Consider the following 22378-nt stretch of genomic DNA (forward strand, 5'->3'; position numbering starts at 1 on the left):
TGCCATTGGTCCAACACAAATTGCGGGTGACAGCTCACCTCTCATGATGAGCACGTTAACACTGACTCTTGTTGCTGCATAATTATGTCAGTCTCAGTGCTTTAATGGCTTTCTGTCTCTCACACTGCATGAGCCACAATATGCTGGATTTAATTACAAATACTTTTGGCTTTAATAGGTTGTTTAACTCCCACCACCATGCGTACATGCTTTGTCGATGGCAACTGGAGCTGTGCTGCTTTCTAAAGGAGTGACGACTTTTGGGAAAACGTGGCTGTACCTCCTGAATCGAGAGAGTTATTATCTGTAGCTGAGCGATATGACCTACACCGTGGCGATATTTAACTCATATCTTCTGTACAGTAGACAGAGAGGCTTTTTCAATTAAGCACTCATTAAGTCCTAAATTAGACAATGGCCTCTGAAGCACACTAGCACAGGGAAGACGACAGAAAGGTAACGTCGTGCATTTGAATGCACACATCACCTCCTTGGGTAAAAGTCAAACTCAAGCACGCTGGTATTCACGTCTGAAGATTTACTGCCTTTGCTAAAAGGAATGTTTCAGTTACCTTCAGAATAAGTGAAGCAGATGTTTGGAGCCAGCTCCACGTCCAAGCGCTGAATGCAGCACGCAAGCAACGAGGCAATATTTGTGTGATAAAAACAAAAAAAGAAGGAGCCCGCGCTATAAAGATGCTCTTACACCCACAGTCCTGCACCCTTGTTTATTATCAGTTGCCCTCCCGTAGCCTCGAAATCTGACAGTGGCATCACCGATCAATGAAGCGGAGCAACGAGACTTCGAGAGCAATCAATGCTTTTTGGAAACACAACAGCGTTTCGCCACAAAATACCATCCTGCAAAATGCTGCCGTCTTTTATTCATGACAAACACTAAATCTTCCTTAGTCCCAGGCAGAAAAGTAAGATTTGATTATCATGATGAACAGTTCTGCCCCGGGAGGGGTAACATTCAGTGCAAGCAGTTTGGATTATTGTAACGGATAGCTTTTAATTAACGCTGCCCAAAATCATTTAGATACACAGGCATACAGTGAAGAAAATAAGTATTTCAACAGCCTGCTATATTGCAAGTTCTCCCACATAGAAATCATGGATGGGTCTGAAATTTTCATCGTAGGTGCATGTCCACTGTAAGAGGGATAATCTAAAAAGAAAAATCCAGACATGACAATGTATGATTTTTTTCAACGATTTATTTCTGTGATAAAGCTGCAAATAAGTATTTGAACACCTGTCTATCAGCTACAATTATGACCCTCAAAGACCTGTTAGTCCGCCTTTGTTGGAGCAATCATTAGAAAATAGAAGAAGCTAAACATGACGGTCAGTCTCAATCGGAGTGGAGCCCCATGCAAGATATCATCTTGTGGGGTCTCAATGATCCTTGGAAAGGTGAGGAATCAGCCCAGGACTACACCACAGGACTTGGTCAATGACCTGACCACCGTTTCCAAGGTGACTGTTGGTAATACACTAAGACGTCATGGTTTGAAATCATGCATGGCGCGGAAGGTTCCCCTGCTTAAGCCGGTACATGTCAAGGCCTGCCTTCAGTTTGACAATGACCATTTGGATGATACAGAGGAGTCATGGGAGAAGGTTTTGTGGTCAGATGAGCCCAAAATTGAACTTTTTGGTCATAATTCCACCATCCGTTTTTGGGGGAAGACAAATGATGAGTTCCATCCCAAGAACACCATCCCTCCTGTCAAGCATGGGGGTGGTAGCATGATGCTTTGGGGGTGTTTTTCTGTACGTGGGACAGGACGACTGCACTGTATTAAGGAGAGGATGACCGCGGCCATGTATTGTGAGATTTTGGGGAACAACCTCATTCCCTCAATCAGAGCATTGACGATGAGTCGTGGCTGGGTCTTTCAATGACCCGAAGCACACAGCCAGGAAAACCAGGAAATGGCTCCATAAGATGCATATCAAGGTTCTGGCATGGCCTAGCCAATCTCCAAACCTAAACCCAATAGAAAATCTTTGGAGGGAGCTCAAACTCTGTATTTCTCAGCGACAGCCAAGAAACCTGTGAGATCTAGAGAAGATCTGTGTGGCAGAGTGGGCCAAAATCCCTCCTGCAGTGTGTGCAAACCTGGTGAACAACTACAGGAAATGTTTGACCTCTGGATTTGCAAACAAAGGCTACTGTGCCAAATATTAACACTAAATAAATAACACTTATTTGCAGCTGTATCACACGATTTTTATTTCCACAGTGGACATGCACCTACGATGACAATTTCAGACCCCTCCATGATTTCTAAGTGGGAGAACTTGAAATATAGCAGGGTGTTCAAATACTTATTTTCTTCACTGTATGTACATAAATCCATCATGTTGGGAAAGCTCTAAAATGAAGGAACAGATCATTTGTAATCACTGTTATATAGGTTAGAATGATCTGAAAAGGGGTAAATAAAAAAATGACACAACACAGTCACAAACATTCATTGTGATGATTGTCCTCTTAGTATTTTGTACATTTTTGCCACCAAACATTTATAACAAACTGTGTCCTTTAGGAGACACTTTAAGCCTAACATTTCTGTTACTATAGTCAACATCATTCATTGGTGTCACTGGTTTCCATCGCAATTGTGTAATCTTCCATTAGCTAATGGCCACTTACCTCATTGGCAAGCAATTAGTGGAGTATTTGGATTTATTCCAAAAGCTCAATCGTGACACAACACAACTAACAACTGTTAATATACAGTAATTAGCGTGGAGCGCACAGGCGGGACGACACCGCGGCGTCCAACAATCCATCCAGACAAGAGCCGTGGATACAGAAATGTAAGAATTTGTGTAAAAGAGGCTTTACAAACTGAGCCACAGAGTCCAACGCAAATTGTGTCTGAATTTGAGGAGTAAACAACAACACAACAGCACCTCAATTTCAGGCCAAAGGGGGCTTTATCTTGCAAATTATTGGCTCGCTACCACCGTGACATCAACAAAGGCTCCACCAAATGTTGTGGTTTATCTAACAGGGCTTTACTTGACTTGACTAAGCCAGAAGTGAAACACAACCTTTTCTCGTCGTTTTTAACAGTCGGCCAGCGTGAGCTCATTATCCAATTGGCTTTCACCCAGTCATCATCTTTGCTTCTTGAGTAAACCACAGCAGAGGAACGCGCACGCCGTTCCAATTAGAAACCGCACAGCCTTGACAAAACATTGGTCTTTTCACACCGGTGACGTCTCCACTGTCGAGTCGAGGATTCTCACTTCATCAGGAGGAGAAGGCCTGGCAGAGGGAAGTGCACCCCTGGCAACGCGGCACTAAATCACCGGATCGAGCACCGTCTGCCGCATGCCAGAACATTGGAACATTGATCTTTAAGCCTGGGTTGAGTCTCAATGTCAATCTGAGCACAAGGTGCAGATGAAAAGCTGGCGGAGAAAATGCACATTCGCTCGCCATATTTATCACGCCGCTGATAGTTTTAAAGCCATACATTATGGGGGGGGGGGGGGTCATTTCAACAGATGACAATGGAGCCGATGAAACATTTCTGTATCCATTATTCGCCAGAGGAAATGAAATATTTAATTAGGTGTTGCATTCAGTACTTTCAAAACAAATGAAATCAATTATTGAAGTACTAAGGTTGAACACGATGTTCAAATGATTTTGCCTTTCATCTTTTCGGTACCGCGTATTCGTTGGGGTTCAAGGCCGAAGCTCCTCTTGAGACAAAATGTCCCGCGTTTAATAATGCAATACCTTCTTTCTTTGGCTAAGGACCGGCTGGCAGACATCCAACTAATCACTGACAGAGCCATGGATGTACCGGTCGGCGTTTCACTTTTTCTTTCTTCTTTTTTTTTTTTAATAGAACATCAGTTATCGCAGCTCTCCATAGTAGTACCTTAGAGAAGATTTGATCTAACCTGCCTAATGATCTGAGTCTGACAAAGACTTAATAGCTTGCCCTTCATTATGAGCTCTCTGCATGTTTGCAGCTGCACAGGAGGCTACTATTGAAACTGCAGAAATGTCAACAAATAAAAAGCCGTCTCTTTCAGGTAGGAGGCATTAAGCGGGCTGATGGTGTGCTGCCTTTATTTTTGCTTTTGGCTACTGTAAATGTGGGGAGGAAAATTAAACTATGATCTTGCACAAGGCCGCTCATATATTATATTTTTTTTATTTATTATAAGAAAAACATCCTAATGGCCACTTTGTGTGATGAAAAAGCAGATAAAGTGATGTTCCCAATTTCTTTTTTGTCAGACTTAAATGTTTACCATAAGCATCCATCCATCCATCCATCCATTTTCTTAGCCACTTATCCTCACAAGGGTCGCGGGGAAGTGCTGGAGCTTATCCCAGCTGTCAACGGGCAGGAGGCGGGGTACACCCGGAACTGGTTGCCAGCCAATTGGAGGCCACATCGAGACAAACAGCCACCCTCGCAATCACACCTAGGGGCAATTTAGAGTGTCCAATTAATGTTGAATGTTTTTGGGATGTGGGAGGAAACCCATACCCAAACTCCATACAGGAAGGGCCGGGATTTGAACCTGGGTCCTCAGAACTGTGAGGCTGATGCTCTAACCAGTCATCCACTGTCTGCCACATCAAAATGATACATATTAAAAAATAAATTGTGAAACATTTCACTAAGCACGTGTAGTGCCTATCCCAGCTGTCAACAAGCAGGAGGCGGGGTACACCCGGAACTGGTTGCCAGCCAATCGGAGGCCACATCGAGACAAGCAGCCGCACTCACAATCACACCTAGGGGCAATTTAGAGTGTCCAATTAATGTTGCATGTTTTTGGTATGTGGGAGGAAAACGGAGTACCCGGAGAAAACCCACGCAGGCACGGGGAGAACATGCAAACTCCACACAGGCGGGTCCGGGAAGGAACCCGGCACCTCAGAACTGTGAGGCCATCGCTTTCCAGCTGAGCCACGGTGCCACCCCAACATGTATACGTAAAGGATGTTTCAATATCATAATATCAGAAGTTCTATATGTTTTGTCAGTGTAAGATTGTTTACACAATGGAATTATTTTTTGCTGTTTATGGCTTGCATAAAATGAAAGCACCAAAAAAATTCATGTCTCAGAAAATTGGAATACTGTACTACGTACAGGTGGAAATAAAAGATGTACACGACACACCTCTGGTGAAATGTCAGGTTTATATGACGGGAGAAAATGAGGCCAAGAAAAATCACCTCCCACCACGAGGGACCCATCATTCGACATTCTAAATCAAAACGCTGGATTCTATATCCTTCGTAAAGCTTTAACCATGTTTTAATCTGACAAGTATAAGAACATTACATAAATGTATTCATCTCGGGGAAGGAATCTTGGACCAGGAAAAAAAAAAAGCAGAAACCTTTTGATCTAAGTGAAGGTCAAAAAAACTTTAGAATTAATGTTTGGCTACAACAGAAATTCATATCACATCTGTTGAACTTGTCTTTTGCGTTCAGTTTTTCTGTTTCATTAGTACTTACCTCTCAGCCCTTCACAAAAAAAATGATGAAGGTACTGTAAGAGCACTGACATAAAACGTCATTGTGTATGATGCGTCCTTCGCCTCCAAAGAGGCCTCAAAAAAATCAAAATAGAAAAAAAATAGCTTTTATTCATGGCATCTGCTCAATATCTCTCTCCCTTTTTCTTCTAATCACCGGCCGATACCAGCATTTGCGGCGGTACACTAATGGAAAAACTGGAGACCGTGCCGTTATTTGATTTAAGATCAAATAAAAAGGACACAGATCACAGATGCTTGCGGGTTCCCGGCAAACAACATTACCAAATACCGCCTACACTTGGAGGCCGAGCACACGCAGCTGCAGAACGGAATGTGGAGAAGAAAAGTGGAACGGGGAAGACTTTTTTTCCCACTCCTTTATTTCCGTGGGGCAATACCGACTGAAGCATTTGACAATAGGGGAATTTTTAAACAGGACGGATAAACTGTCAGAGTGCGGCGCGACAGTGGCGCCGGCGGTGTAGCGGTACACGCTGCAGCTCCCGGCAACTCCGAGGAGACAAGGAACCTTCCGTGAATGTTCTGTACTCTCGAGATCCTTGCCATCTTTAGCCGTGATTAAAATGAAGTGAAGTGGCGATGGTGAAAATTGCGCAGCATCTTTCAAAATGTCGTCGATTTGATTGTTGTCTAGCTTTGTGATTCCCAGCCAGATTATTAAAGTTCCTCAAGGAAATGATCCAATATCACTTCATTTGTCCAAACATTATTATTATTAAGCACGAATATATCTTTGCTCAAAGCAACGTTTTGTGGCAGGCAGGATAATTAAATGTTCTTCCATTAGATGGCAGAGGGTAAAATAATATCGACTTGTTGGCGTTCATATAACAGAATCGTAGCTTCCTCTGACTACATCAGGTTTGTGTCCAATTAAATGGGCCCAGAACTCATCTTGAGTAAGTAATTTGAGACAAGATAATCATTATAGAGTATCATTATTCATAGTTCGTGTGACAATTTGGTTTTCTGGTGTGCTGTGCGGAGGAACGGTGACTCAGCTGGAAAGCGTCGGCCTCGCGGTTCTGAGGTCTCGGGTTCGGTCCCAGACCTTCCTGTGTGGACTTTGCATATTGCCTGAGTTTTCTCCGGGCACTCCTGTTTCCTCCCACATCCCAAAAAACATGCAACATTAATTGGAGACTCTAAATTGCCCCTAGGTGGGATTGTGAGTGTGGCTGTTTGTTTCTATGTGCCCTACGATTGGCTGGCAACCAGTACAGGGTGTACCCTGCCTCCAGTCCGTTGACAGCTGGGATAGGCTCCAGCGCTCCCCCCGACTCTCATTAGGAAAAGCGGTTAAAAAAAATGGATGGATGGTTGGTTTGTTGATGTGCTCTGAGATCTTCGCATTGTAACATGGGTGCCTGATCCTAGACCTACCCAAAGACGGTTGGATACGCAACCCCAATCAGGGAAAGCACTGTAGAAAATGGATGTCAATCCATTCATCCATTTTCTTTGCCACTTATCCTCACGAGGGTCGCGGGCATCGCAGGAGTCTTTCCCAGCTATCAACGGGCACGAGGCAGGGTACACCCTGAACTGGTGGCCAGCCAATCACAGGGCACAAGAAAATTGATGTATCGATGGATTTTTTACAATTTTATACAACTATTCTCTGTCATAACGAAAGCATAACGATGTTGCAAACAATTACTGCCATCATATGATATCTGTATATTGAAGGAAGTTCGCCAGGCGCTCTTATTTAGACCAAAGTTCAGTTGTGTCAGTCTCAGCGTGTGCATGGCAGTGACAATTTTGTAATCTAAGTGTTCTCTTGAGAGATTGAAAGCGCTGCCATTCCAGTCTTTCTTGTTGTGTATAAAGAGTCTTTGAGACATAACAGAGCGCAATTCGAAAGCCACCTTCTGGTTCCTCAGGATAAGGACAAATCAGCGCGCTTGGCAGTAAACCTGTGGTGTTCTATCGCAAAGAAATTGGGTAGGAAATGGAACATTCTAGGGTCCAAACATGACATCCCAACGCTTCCCTGACTCTTTAAGCGTTGAAGGACAGAAAACCAACATTGTTGCACCGATACAGACGGAGAAGAGGTCAAGCCTTGATCTGTGGTGATGAAGAAGTTACGTGACAGAAGTGAAAGTGATGCATCACAATGTTAATGACGCTCGCAAAGAAATAGCCTGGAGAAGGCCGAGGGAAGCCGTTCCTGACCCCGTGACAGCACTGTCAGGTAGCTCGCTCATTCATATGAAAGCCTGAATACATTTAACACAGCTACGGTTGGATACGATGATTCAAATTCAGTGGGAATGGGCCGCCTTGTCACATGCGTGCACGTGCAACACTTGAGCACCACACTGTGCACATTCCTTGCAAGGATGTCAGTCTTCCTAAAACCAGCTATTCTTGGAAACGGCTCAGAAGAACCAGGTTGTGGTCAAAAAATGAAAAAAAAAAAAAAGACTGAACACAACAGTATGCTACAGATGCAAGGCACACCTCCTCCTAGCAGATGGCTGAGTCACACCAGATGTGTCAGACAGGACGGTGTTTTGGTACAAATCAGATGATTAACAGAGCTTTGGACATATTGAAGTGTTTGGCCACAACACCGGACTCACTGGGCTCATAAGGGTGGGGCTTGGAGGGTTCGAGGGGAGCAGATGGGACGGAGACGCAAGATGGAAAGGACTGTGCGTGCAGCCTCGGTCTGGCTTCGGTACTTCTCCATGTGCAGTAACGCTGCTTTGGCAGGAAACAACACGCTGGTCTTTCTTTAGCAGTGTTGCACCAGCTTGCTCTTCATGGCAACTTATCACTGCCTATAGCTCCGCCCCTGAACATTAATTATGCAGCTCAATGCAGCACTCTAAATCCCTGCTGCAAGCTCTCCCACACTACTATCCTCAACTGATCTCCCCCCCCCCCCCCCCCCCCACATATATGATGAACAGATTAAATCCAAACACGATACATTTGAATTTATATTTCCTGAAATGTTTTTTTCGGTAATTCACGCTCCACTCCATTCTCATTCCGTTCCGCCTGGTAATTTTAACATAATCCTAATGGAAATCAAGCCATATCCTCCTTCTGGTGTGACTAACTATCTGCATCTATTTTTTGCCTTTTCTCCAAGCATGCCGCTGCTTTGGTCCAAATCAGTGGCAAGCAAAGTGTGATGTGTTGCATTTAATATCGCTTTAACAACGTCCCTCCTGCCGTGCGCACTGGAGTCGGCAACCTCTAAAGGCGGCAAACGGGACCGGACCTTGAGCAGAGAAAGTCCACACGACGCAGTGTGATCCAGTCACATCAGCAAATAGAGGGGATAACCAGAGCGGAGATATAATGAGGGAAGCTCTCACGTGGCGCACGGCCATCCCGCCCCCGGGCAGGCGGTTGGAGGCAAACGTGGCAGCTGATTATGGAAGCGGAAACAAGCTTCTCCGCCGTTTCCTCGAGCTTTGACATGATTATGATTCATTTTACATCTGCATGCTTGTGTTTGTACGCCTTCCCGTGCTGCGTGTGTACTGGTGTGCACTGGGAAGAAAGTGTTCCTCGCCCTGCCAAAAACTGTATGATAAATGTTACTGAATATAAGCATGTGGCATTTATGCGTGAGACTAAATGGAATAAATCTTTCTTATTTCGTATAAGCCCGCATGAGATGAGGGTCATCGTGAATCATTCATTCTAATTTGCTGCACGGGTTGCCTTCAAAATGTCAAACAACTGGCTTACAGACGTAAGGTATTAAGGGGTTAATGTTGTTTGCAAGGCTTTTGAAGCCAATTCAATCAATTGCCTGTCTGTGTTTGCAAAGGTATCACTTCTGGAACAAAAGCAAACCCGGGAAAGTGGGAGCGTTCAGCTGGTATTGGGCGAAAAGTGTTCCATGCTTACATAATCCAGGGGGTGGGGGGGAGCGTGCGCTGCTCCCTTTTACTACATGACAATGCGCTGACGGGCTTCTCTTTAAAGAAAAAAAAATGAACATTGTGTTTCTTTTTTCAAAAAAAATGGACCTGGCCAGGCAGAGCTCTTCGTGCGATTCCTGCAACAAGACTCTGGCTACACCGTGCAGCTCTGCTGCTGCTGCTGCTGCTGCTGCTGCAGGGGTCTCTTCGGTGCATGGAACCGGATGGCGAGCAGAGAACGCAGCGGGGGCTGGGCACTGCAATGTACTGCAGTGCTCCAAGCTCCGCTGTGCACACCCACTCTCTCCTCTGCCTTTGAACACGTTTCCTTCTCGCTCTCTACCTCACTCATAGATTCACTTTCTCATACCTTTCTGATTCCACATTGCTTTTTTGTTATTCCTGTTTCATAACATTTTCCTGAATACTTTTTTTTGTATTCTGCATTGAAGCCTCCCTGCTTACTGTCTATTTGTGCGCAGGAAAAACATTTGGTTACAGCTATGGGTACATGAGTGCATGCATATTCCTTCTTTGCTACATTTCAATGTTTTTATTAAGGAATCTCTTATCTCCAAGTGTGTATTATCTCTTAAAGGTCAAGTGTCATCCCTATAAACATTCTAAAATAGATGTTGAAATGAAAAATACATATAACATGATTCACTTCAATGTCTACACAAAAAAGAGAGAGAGTCCGTCATCCATGTGCAAAGTTGCGCAAGTCTCATTCGACATCCAAGTGGTCGCCATATTGGCTGCATTTACTGTCCGTGACGTCACCCTGGACATTCGCCGCTGTGGCCCCTACTGTGGGAGACAAACAACACGCCCCTTCTGACACGGAAGCTCTTTTTGAAGAACAGAACATCTCACAATGAGGTGAAGTGTCCGGGGCAATATTACCCTATTGTTTCGAGCCATATTTAGATGATATGCGGATCACTTCTAACTAACAACAGACTCCCAGAGAGTATGACAGTATGTAGCGTACTCAGCTGCATGCGATCACAATGCCGCGGCCCAGGTGGCACCGAGTTGGCTCATCGCGGCACCAAGTTAGGGTGGCTCATCGACAGCGCCGAGCCGGGCTGCTTTATGGTGTTGTCGTCGCGGACAGTGGCAGCTATGAACAACGCTGCCGGCAATGGCGCATTCAGCCGCGTGCGACGACAACGCCGTAAAGCGGCCCGGCTCGGCGCCTTGATAAGCCACCTCGACGGCGAAAATGAAACACCGCGGCCGAAGCCACGTCCGCCACTCACAGACACGGCGCCTCGGACGGGGCGGCTCATTTTCTGCAAAAAAGGTAAAACTTAGAGAAACAAACGAGTCCGCTGGAGGGCGCTCCTGCCCCATACATCACTTCCTGCTTCTTCTCGAAAACAAATCCATCAAGAGGATTTGCATGGTGGGGTTACAAAAAGCTATATACATCAAAATCATGTTTTGTGGTGAAAAAATGGATGGGTCCATACCGGCCGCCGTTTTTTCATTAATAACATACTAAAAATCATCCATTTCATGACACTAGACCTGTAACTAGGAAGTCACTTTCACATCTATTCCTACGCAACAATATTCTAACGACCCTGCCCTTTTGCCCTGATTTAAAAGGTTTTGTGTCCTCAACTTAGCGTATCCCGCTGATTTCACTTTCCAAAATGCACTCTATCACCCCGTCACTAAATGTGTCAAACACAGACACCCCACGACTTTACGTGCAAAACTCTTCATGTTACTTGCGCAATAATGCACTTTTCCTTTTTCGCATCGACAAGACTTTTGCCAAAAACTTTGTGAAATAACGTTTTGGCTGCCGTGCGTTGAGGGAAATTCCAGGATACGCGTTTAACACATCTCGTCGGAGGCACATAAATACTATCTTTACAAAAGATAGATGCTAATTCAGCGCATCAGTGAGGGGTCTCATTGCTGTTTCCCATTAGTGTGCTGAGTTTTATGATTATTGCGATGTGTTAGCTGTATCCTGCCGAGACCGGTCTCCACTTCTTCTCAACCGTGACATTAAGTTAAGATTTATGTCCCTGCAGATGTCAATGAGATCTCAGCGAAAGCTGCAGCCATTATATATTTGGCACGCTTTGTCAAGAGTTTGCACACAACTACTAGTAAAGGGAGTCCTCGGGTTAAGACAGTCTCGACCTAAGACGTTTCGACTTTACAACGCCCGTCCCTGTCCACCATTTTATCTGGCTGATCCTTGTCTGTGTTTGTACGCCAGGAGTATCTTTGCATTTTTTGCCCTCCTTTTCAGACATTCTGGCCCCCAATAAGAAAGCTATGTCTTTTAGCAAGGCTTCTGCAGCCATAAGAAAATCCATTACCGTGGAAAGAAGCTCAAGATCATGAAAAGATTGGAGAAAGGGCAGACACCAAAACCACCAAGGCTTCAGTCGGTCGACCGTGGTGACAATTATTAAAGGCAAAGTCCGTATTTTAGCGTATGTGAAAGGTTCCGGTCCCATGTCGGATACAATGACCACAATGATCTTTGATACTTGTCGAGATCGAAAGGATTGAGGTCCAGGTTCTTTGCCGATACCTAAGCGCAGCCTCCCCTTCTTCTTCTCCATCCACCTCTCAGCAGTAATGCTAAGTACATCACCTTGTTTATTTCAATGTATTTCTTTTGTATACAAAGTATTTTGATGTCAATTCTGACTTTAATGGTGGAATCCAATTTAAGTCAAAATTCGAGTTAGGTCGCTACTGTAGGAACGGATCTCAGTCGTAGACCGAGGACTCCCCGTACCCAAACACAGTCCAAAACACGATTAGCTGCGAGGTATTACATCACGCCGGCAAAGTGTAATACATTTTGCTGCAGCAGAACATTTCTGAAGGTTAATGAATAGCTGTGAGAAGGTTCTGTAACATTGAATGACATAACAAGGTAGGCAAAAACAGGCCAGGGGTTTTCAAGCTGGGTGCAGCAATGCAAGCGATGCAGGTACACGTTGTGTGATCTAGAAAAGAAGAGGTGCATGAATAATTAAATGTTTGGGCCACAGAAAAGAAGGATGCGCTCAATCAGCTGCAGTTTCCGACCAGTAGAAAAATCCAAAGCTGATGTATCGGGCTGAAGTGGTTCTTGCAATATCAATGACAGCTAAGAAAAGACTCCCTTCAAAGAATTGTTAGCAAGTGCTTGCCACTGTGTGATCTGTCCAAGGTTCTAAAATCGGGTAGCTGCTTTCCGCACAGCCTGGTTTTTATCTGCTCCTATCCCTGCTAGATAAGTCGTGCTTTAATAATTTAAACATCCTCGGATTCTGCTTTATGTGGTAGCTCTGATTCTGAAAAGTGTAATTCTAAATATCAACAAGTAAAACATTAAAATACCAAAGAAGTCTATCCATTTTTTATTCCTCTTCCAGATTACTGCCTGAGAAATCACACAGTGCCCACTGCTGGACAGTGTCAAATTATCAAGATGCCGTGTTCATGACAAGCCATGAAGGTCAGGTTTCCAAAGAAATCCATGGAGGCGCAATAACAAAAAAACGCCCCGGAACAAGCGCAAAAGTGCCCGGAGAGCTGCAAATTGCTGTGTTGACTACACAAACATTTTCTTGCCACTCATGCGCCAACCCAAAAATAAATAAATAAATTAAAAAAATCATACAAACAAAATGTTACCCGTCCAAACCCACTTGCACACTATGAGAACGTGCAGGGCTACAGCAACTTGTCCTTTATTTCCAGTATTTCATGTTAAACTTTACTGCGAACCCAAGCAGGCTTTGAAAAAAGACAAACAAATTTCAGAACACAATCAGCGATTGTGTGCTGGTTTCGGTGCATCTGCCTCGCGCAGGGAATGATGAGGCAGCTCCGCTTAGGAATACTGCAGCACTAGAGAACCGTGTGCACAAAAACTTGCCTGGAAGCATCAGGGAGTCCCACACTAACCTTCCCCCCACTCTCTCGCCCGCTTCTCCTTCTGCTTTTCTACAAATATACTTGTCAGTGGTGGTTTTCTTTTTTTTTTTTTTTAAAGAACACTAATCCATACAGCGACAAAAATGAAACAATAAGGAAGTTTAAAAAGTGTAGGACCATGGTAGGGGAAAAAAGAAAACAGAAAAAGCAAAGCAGCTGCTTACCTTGTTTATGCTGCCTGCTTTCCACCGGACACGGAGCTCTTCTCCACACACACACCCACCAAGACACTTTGAGATAGAAAGGGGGAAAAAAAAAAAAAAAAAAAATCAATAAATGTCCGCTTACTTTCTCTTATTTCCACTTTGAGAGTCTTAAGACGGCCGAATCGACACACCTTTGCTGGGCCCTGCTGTAAACTGCACACACACACACACAGAGTGCACCCCGAGACCGGAGCACCCAATTTGATAAAGATCTGCTCAGGGGAGGGAAACAAACTACACACATTCACACTGCAGGGTTTTTTTTTTTTTTTCCTTCCTCTTGCCCACTCGCTCTGCTGCTCCCCCCCCCCACAACACCACCCCACCCCACCCCCTTTGCTGTCTTTGCCTGCACTGCCTCCTGATTGGCCAAGCTGCTTTTCAATAACATAAGCTCTGCTCATTAGTTGGAAAGGGGCACCTCCCGCCCAGCTCATCACTCAATCCTCCCCCCCTCCCTTCCATTTTTTTTTTCCTGAGAGCACGAGGAGAAGGAGAATGCTGAGCTCCGCATTTTTAGGCGCATCGTGCAAAAGGGAAAGGAAAAAAAAAAGGAATGGAGGACAAGGGGGTGGGGGCCGGGGAGGCAAAGTGGTGGGACGTCTTTCAAGGAGTGCAGGGGTGGCGGGATGAAGACTGAACAAGTAGGCTACGGCGGGACAAGCTAATGCAGCGTGGGGGACAAAGAGAGGGCAGGCGCATTTGGATGCCGAGCAGCACCAGCCCCAGCATGGAGAGGGAGATTTCCCAGCGCTCGCTGCAGCTTTAAACTCTGCTGCAGTGTGCATTCTGATTGCCAGGCAAGGAGGGGGAGGGGGTCGGCTGCAGTAATGCCGAAATAGTCATCCAACGAGAGGGTTGCATACATTCTTCTCATGAATTATTGAAGGTGCCCCACGCCAGAGTGGGCGTGTCACAACCAGATTGCTCATTCACAATGTGGTTTTGAATACTCATCCAAGCAATACAGATGTTTCATATTTCTCATTGTAAAGCCCCCCCCCCCCCCCCCCACCACCACCACCACCCCACCACACCATTGACCGAACGTACTAAATGTGAGCAATCACACCGAGTGCACAGTTCGGATAGCTGTGAGGAGCGCTCTTCCCGACCGACCGCCCCCTTTTTTCTTGACTCACTTCTGGTACTGCCATTGTGTGTCCCAGCAGCATTAAAGTACAATGTTCAAGCAGATAAATAATGGATCATACTTGAACCATCTGCAGCAGCTGCAATGAGCAGTTAAAGGATGCCCGCGGATGCAATATTTGTTCAATAAACAAAAGGACCATGATGCGTAAATAAAGAGGAACCTGATATTTGGGCCTGGGAGTAGGGTAGTAAAGACAAATGCAATACAGAAGCATAAATCAGCTATTGCAAACATAAATTACGTTTTAATGACCACATAATTTGGTACACTATTACAACCAACAAAGATACAATGCGACGGATGTATACAAAATATTATCTTTACTAAGATAATTTTAAGTTTTGATTGACACTATCAGGGATATTATTTTAATTATTGTGTTTGTGTTTTTTTTTTATATATATTGTAGAACAGCACAAGTGGCGTCACAAAGTTTTATGGATGTAGCCTGAGCCAGCTACTTAGTAAGTGGAGGCATCACTGAACGCCATCTTTTTTTGAAGGGTGTCTTTTCAATAGACATCAGTGCAAGACTAAATTCTTCCCCTTCAAGAGACATTGAACCACATTTAATTAAAGACCCAAATGCAGGACTCCGAGACGAGGGCATGATGGTAGGCGTAGTAGTAGTCCAAAAAACATGAAGCGAGGTCTGATGAGTATGAGGCAAACTTGGAAACATGAACTAACACGGGACGAAACTATGATGGCACAGAATCGCTGTGATGAGAATAGCTCACACTACACTTCCTCTCGGTGGTGGAGATTCCTGCTGGCAGTGAACACAACTCACTAACTCAAGGCAACGAACTGGCAAATGCCAGTGACAAAACTCCAACTAAAAATACTTGGTCTAATCACAGTGCCTCATGCAAATCAGCTGTGACTGATGACAGGTGTCTGAGATGAGAACGCCCAAAGCGGTGACCAGGCCACGCTCTCTTGGCCGTGGTCCATTCTTGCTTATGACTGTATGTTATTCCCCTTACACATGAGTCTAAAATAGTTTTACTATGTTTTGAAGGACAGGCATCATTTCCATGCCAGCAGTGCTTCACCAACCAGGTCAGGGAACAAAATGAAAAGGCCAAGATGTGAAAGGAGCTCAATGGCTTCATCAGTATTGTGTCAACTGGAACTGCTGTAACATGTAACTGATCAATATAGAGCAGGGGTGTCAAACTCATTTTTTTCGCGGGCCACACTGTACTAGCGGTTTCCCTGAAAGTGTTATTGTGGCTGTGAAACCATAAAAAAAAATCTTTAACCGCTTCATCATATTTGCACACGAAATTTATGAACTAGTCTTGGAATCAGAAATCAAGGGTAATGGGTTTTTTCAATTATTGTTGTTTGGCAACACAAAAATGCTTGTGTTATCTGAAAGTTATCATTTATATGACAATTTGAATTTTTGGTACAGATTTAAATAACAAAAATCATGGAAGTTGATACAAGTTGTTTTGCCTCCACGGGCCACATAAAATCATGCGGTGGGCCAGATTTGGCCCTGGGCCTTGAGTTTGACACCTGTGATATAGAGGTTCATGGCTCACAACACAATAATTGTTTCCGCACAAATACTTTTGAAGTTGGAGATTACATTTTGGGTGCATATGTGACTAAAGAGGTTGGAGAAAAATATTTATCATCTGACCGCCTATCCTCATGAGGGTAACAGGAGTGCGGGAACCTATCCCAGGTGTCAATGGGCAGGAGGCGGGGTACACCCTGAACTGGTTGCCAGCCACTCGCAGGGCACATGGAGACAAACAACATTCACACTCACAAGCGCACTTAAGGTCGATTTAGAGTCTCCAATTAATGTTGCACGTTTTTGCAATGTGGGAGGAAACCGGAGTGCCTGTAGAAAAGCCACACGGGCACGCGGAGAACATGCTAACTCCACGCAAGCGGGGACGGGATTTGAACCCTGGTACTCAGAACTCTGAGGTCAACGCCCTACATCTGCCCCACCACGCCAAGCAAACAAATTGTTACTACCAGCAGTGACGACTTCCTTCTTGGAAAAACCTTTTTATGTCAATGATTTATGTCACTTTATTTTCTCTCAGTCGGCTGTCTGCTACCCAGGCAGCAATCTGAGGACTCCTACGTAGTTTCCAGGCAGGACATGTCCTGCTCCAACATTACTGGTTGCAGAACATGCGTCTCTGCACTATGATTGGCTGCTGTACCTGGTAGAACACATCCTACTGTATCCAGACAGCAAAGGATGTGACGGCATTAATGTTTCCCATTAAACCTACAACCCTACGTAAACATCACTGTGACCGACAGTTTATTTTCTTTTTTTAAATACACATTGGACTCATTTGAGAACAATGCATATTTAAAAAAAATCTGTCAGTGAGAGGTTTACTGAAGTTTAATGTGTGGCCACAACACGCTTCCGTGTACGTTGGAGACGACTCCCTGTCTTTTTTTCTTTTTTTAAACGCATTGTTCTCCAATGAGCCAACTTGGCATTATAAATAATTCTTGGGAATTTGAGATTGAACAGAATAATACTTACCTGAAATGAAGTGATCACTACAGAGCCGTGTGTCTTTGCTTGGGCACCATCCATCACGTTTAATTGCCGAACTCCATCGATCTTTTCTCGTCTTTTCAGCTGGTATTTTATAGAATGACCTCTTTGAATATGTCTCGTCTGTTGTGACAACCAACAGCACAAGTCTCAAGCATTGTGACTATTCTGCTCCGGTTCGATGTCCCCCACACGGTCGAGCAGCTCTTTTTGACCGGCAACTTGGCGCCGTGAAAATGGTGACGTCACATGCACGAGCTCTATAGGATGCGGAGAGAAGTTTCTAATATTATGTCCCTTTTGTTTAGCAACTACTTTACTTCTACAGCACAGGAAACTCCAACAATGACAAATGTAGGACAGTGCGAATCCAAACTTAGCATTATTTTGTCTTTGTAAAAAAATATTTGATGCAGCTCGTGCACTGATCCGAATAGATCGTGCAGCTTGACCTAATGTCACCTATCACTGCGGCAAAGGTGGATAAAAAGTGTAAAATACAGCACAAACAGATGCCCTGTTGATCATATAATGCAAAAAGAATTTATTCCTAAATATCAGGGTCAACATTTTGGAGGGGATGAAATGTGAATAATGCAAAACATTTCCAAGAATCATCTGGATATGTTTTCCTTCATCACCAAGGTCTCCGCTTTCACAGGGAGGCTGTAGACGGTGACGGATATATCTGCAGGCTCAAAGACCTCTTCCAGTATCTCTGAAACTCTTTCCCACTTCAGTCGATCCAGGCCACAGCCGATACTGTCAGAGAGACACAAAAATAGCGGTTGCCAAACTTTCGCATCTTTGGAGAGAATTGTCAGACACGAACAGTGGGTACAGAAAGCATTCAGATACCTTTAAAATTCGTACTCTTTGTTATATTGCAGCCATTTGCTATAATCGTTCAAGTTCGACCCCCCCCCCCCTCCCCTCGATCTGGAGTGCCCAACCACCCCACACAAAGATATGGAATTGTTGAAACGTGTACAAGATAAAAACTGAAATGTCACACAACCACAAGTATTCAGTTTCAATTTCTTCTGCTCATCCTTGAGATAGATTACACTGATAGGACTTGATAAGACATGATTAGGAAAGACACACACACACACACACACACACCTGTCTATATAATGAGACCTTACAGCTCACAGTGCATGTCAAAGTAAATGAGAAAAAGAAGGTCAAAGGAACTGCCTCAAGAGGTTAGACAGGATTGCAGTAAGGCACAGATCTGGCAAAGCTTACAAAAACAATTCTGCCGCAATTAAGATTCATAAGAGCGCAGTGGCCTCCACAATCCTTAAATGGAAGACGTTTGGGACGACCAGAACCCTTTTGAGCAGGCCGTCCGGCTAAACTGAACAATCGAAAGAGAAGAGTCTTGGTAAGTAAGTCAGTTCCTTTGAGCTTGTCCCGTTAAGGGGTCGCCACATCGTGACATCTCAGATGAACGCTCATGTTTTTCTGGCAGTTTTTACGCCGGATGCCCTTCCTGACGCAACCCCAGTGAGATACGAGCTCGCGACCCCTGGTTTACCAAACCAATGCTCTAACCACTGAGCTATGGGGCCTCTGTCTTGGTGAGAGATGTAAAGAAGAACCCAAAGATTACTGTGACTGGACGCAAGACAGGAAATGGGAGACCGTTCTACAAAGTCTACCAGCACCGCGGGCCTCCACCAGTTGGGGCTTTATGGCAGAGTGGCCTGATGGAAAACTCTTCCCAGTCTAAAACACGTTAAATCCCGCATGGGTGTGTCCAAAATACACCTGAAGGACTCCAAGATGGTGAGAAATAAGATTCTCTGATCTGATGAGACCGAGATACAAATTGTTGACCTTAATTCTAAGAGGCATGTGTGGACAGGCACTGCTCATCACCGGTCCAATTAAGTCCCAAGAGAGAAGCATGATGATGGCAGCATCGTGTTGTGGGTTTGTTTTTCAGCTGCAGGGACCGGACGACTAGTTGTAATCGAAGGATAGATGAATGCGGGATACCATGGGCAAAAACATTCTCCAGCATGCTCAGGACTTCACACTGGTCCAAAGGTCCAACACCCTACAAGACGATTCCCCTTAGCACACAGCTAAAATATAGAAGTTGTGGCTTCAGAACAAATCCGTGACTGTTCTTGACCCTTAACTTAACCCAATTGAGCATCTCTGGAGAGACTTGAAAATGGCTGTCCGCCAATCGTTCACCAGCTAACCTGGAGGAGGAATGGCAGAGGATGCCCAAATTCTGCCGTTAAAAGCCTGTTGCCCAATTTCCACAAAGACTCGTGGCTGTATTAGCTCAGAAGGTTGCATCGAAATACTGAGCAAAGGCTCCGAGTTCTTAACGGCAGTGTGATTTTAGTTTTCTTCTTTTCTAATAAATCTTCTAAAAATTCAACTATTCAATGTATTTTCTGTCGATATGGGCTGCGGTGTGTAGATTAAGGGCGCAGAGAGAAATTTTACCAAATAGGTGCAATATAAAGAGTGAAATTTTAAGGGCAGAGATGAGAATGACCTATTTGGGAAAAACACCAAAAATGTCTGCCTTTGGTAATGGTGCGGGGGGGGGGTCAATTTTTTTTTTTTTTTTATAAAATACATTGTTAAATGGTGACCTCTGGTTACTTCTAACAGTGTAAATATGGGACAATCATAACATTTTGCAAACTTAAAATATGAGTCCAAAAAAACAAAATAATTTTCCCAAAGTTCAGACATAAAAATGTAGACTGAGTGAAATTTATGTCAAATAGGCTACTGCACTTACAAGTTGTACTTCAGAAATAAGTACACAAGTAATTTGTTTATATATATGTATATATATAGATATATATAAAATATGAGAGAAAGAGATCATGAAAATATAAAAGTGAGCAATAAAATGAGTGATCTACAGGGCCAGTGCTACAGATAGGCCTAATTGTATTAACAGTTGTCAATTATATAATATTTGAGAAATTTACGTCCAACTTACCTTTGTGTTTCCTGGTTTGCATATGCTCCTGGATATTTTTTGCTCCTCGGCTTCGATAATTGATCATATCGGAAGACAGAGTGCACAGCACTTTGCCGGAACGTCCACTTTTTGTACGTGTTCTGTTAGACATGTTGATCCAGTTTTCGTTCTTATCTGCACGGTTACACTTTTTTCAAGCCATGCCCATCTGAAACAGTTTTTTACTCCGTGGTCTTTATCAATTTTCCTGGCACGATCTTCATCTTTTCGCTCCAAGACTTCCACCATACTGGCAAAATTGCAGACCGCTCGATAACACATGCGTACGTATGTCTAGAAGTTATAACTATGCCGTAGTGAACAGAATTGCTTCTCTATGAAATGTTAATATCAGAGTGAAAATGCCACCAAAATACCGCCAAAATGCTGCCGGAAATCGGTATGTTGTCGTTATTATAAACTCCAAATTTAATGCAAACAGATTGCAATGCCGTGAACAGATAGCGATGCCGTTTTCCGCTATCACAGCTGTCACTAATTTCACGACGAGCGTTGCCGATAGATGCTAGCGGCCGGTCTTGATCACAGCCTCACCTGCGTCAAGCCGTACCTAACCCCCAAGCCCCCCACAAAAAATTATTATTTTTTTAGATTTACACGTTTCACAAAAATGACATTTTCAGCTGAAAAAACTGCGGAAAATATTCCACCAACATTCATAACTTACACTTTCTTTGCACTTCTGGTAAAGAAACTATTTTGTTGTCTTTGTGCATATACTCTGTGCAATGAGCAATAAAGTTTTGATCTAATATTAAAGGGGAAATCCAGTGCTTTGCCTGAACAGTGTGTCCAATAGGTAATGTAGTATGTACCCAATTTTGACAATGTGATGTTAAATCCTCTCTCATTTAGTCGTGTTTTGAGAAGATTTTTATCGACAATTCCGAATTTTCAGGGGCGCTGCCATTTTCGTGAGTCACATGATCTACACTGTTCATGCAAAGTACTGGATTTCTCCTTTACTCTTATATAGTGAGAAAAAAAAAAAAAAAACTTCTAACCGAGGCATCGAAATCCGAGCGACTCCGTTTTGGATACAATGCGCTCTCATGTCCTCCAAACTCTGCCTCAAGGTGTCATAGTTTGGCTTTTGACTCACCTTCTTCTTTGTGATCTAAAAATTGAAAGAAGGAACACGGTTACATAATCCAGACTTTCTGATACTCCAATGTGCCAACATGTGAGTCTACTTTCAACTGTTTTGGTGGTTACCAGATAGTACACAAATCGTTTGCCTCGCTTGAGCACAGCGCACTGCCCCACCAGCTTCTCTAGTCGGATAAATTAAAAGATACAAACATGAGCAAACGCTATGAGACAAATTCTTTAGTAAATCAAAGGTTGACTCACTCTGGCCCTTGAGCTCCTCGAGCCCTCTGAACTTCTGCTTGAACGTCACTGCGATGCCTGCCCCCATGCGGCAGTCCTCACTGATGCAGTGGGCCAAAGCCTCGTCCGGGGGACACGAGAACAAATCCCCCGTGATGTGATTCAGTCTCCACTTCTCATTCGCCACCTAACCAGAAGGAGGCGACATTTCTGTTGGAACTGATTCTTAAACAATAGAAAAGTCCGAATTTACGCGGCTTGAGAAATGTTTACAAGTAAATATCTACCTGAGCTGTGTCAGACATGCCTGCTTGAGAGGATAACGAGCTCTCGTACTGTAAACAGATGGAATGGCCGCCGCTTGACAGCACATAGAGCAGCGCGTGGATGTTGCTGACACACCCAAGCGCAACGCTGTCGTCCTTTCGCCCAGTAAAAGTAAATAAAGTCACTTCCCCGCACAATATTATAGTAAGACGTTTATGTATCGAGGAAGCGGCTTCGTGGCCTATCTTGTCTCGTTTGTTGCTGTTTTGTCTCGCGAGGACTTCAGCCCGTCGTGTTCTCATCACAGCAGAAAGAAAGAACCGCGTTTAACATTATAGTTGGTATTTTATTGTCTTCCAGTTATTTTTATTTTGGAAAGAGGCCACTTCCGCTCTGGAAGGTCGTTTTTATTTTTGTATC

At 44.1% G+C, this 22378-nt stretch overlaps 2 protein-coding genes across 5 annotated transcripts in view; both read right to left on the reverse strand.

Moving 5' to 3' along the window:
* Positions 1-13910, reverse strand: part of LOC133513361 (synaptotagmin-2-like) — an 82631-nt gene extending 68721 nt beyond the window's left edge. For 2 of the 4 annotated variants that reach the window (XM_061844101.1, XM_061844109.1), the window contains exons 1-2: positions 13759-13908; positions 13586-13651 (exon numbers count right to left, since the gene is read on the reverse strand). The gene's annotated coding sequence lies outside the window, so the exon portion shown is untranslated. Of the gene's footprint in view, positions 1-13585; positions 13652-13758 lie in introns of all 4 variants that reach the window. The other 2 variants (XM_061844138.1, XM_061844125.1) reach the window with 2 other exon arrangements.
* Positions 13911-17858: 3948 nt separating this feature from the next.
* Positions 17859-22267, reverse strand: oard1 (O-acyl-ADP-ribose deacylase 1). The gene is made up of 5 exons (XM_061844235.1): positions 21979-22267; positions 21713-21878; positions 21575-21633; positions 21364-21476; positions 17859-18096 (listed from the first exon to the last, which is right to left on the reverse strand). The coding sequence occupies exons 1-5, from the start codon at positions 22258-22260 to the stop codon at positions 17949-17951; spliced, it is 768 nt and encodes a 255-aa protein (XP_061700219.1). The 5' UTR covers positions 22261-22267; the 3' UTR covers positions 17859-17948.
* Between the last annotated feature and the right edge of the window lie 111 nt (positions 22268-22378).

This window comes from Syngnathoides biaculeatus, chromosome 2 (genome assembly GCF_019802595.1).
Source record: "Syngnathoides biaculeatus isolate LvHL_M chromosome 2, ASM1980259v1, whole genome shotgun sequence".
NCBI lineage: Eukaryota > Metazoa > Chordata > Actinopteri > Syngnathiformes > Syngnathidae > Syngnathoides > Syngnathoides biaculeatus.

What these genes read in the sequence shown, in the direction of transcription:
- oard1 (XM_061844235.1), bottom strand. Translation starts at nt 22,260, where the DNA reads ATGAGAACACGACGGGCTGAAGTCCTCGCGAGACAAAACAGCAACAAA. An exon ending in GCATGTCTGACACAGCTCAG is followed by an intron (nt 21,879 to 21,978) that starts GTAGATATTTAC and finishes CCTTCTGGTTAG; the next exon opens with GTGGCGAATGAGAAGTGGAG. An exon ending in GCTCGGATTTCGATGCCTCG is followed by an intron (nt 18,097 to 21,363) that starts GTTAGAAGTTTT and finishes TCTCTCTGACAG; the next exon opens with TATCGGCTGTGGCCTGGATC.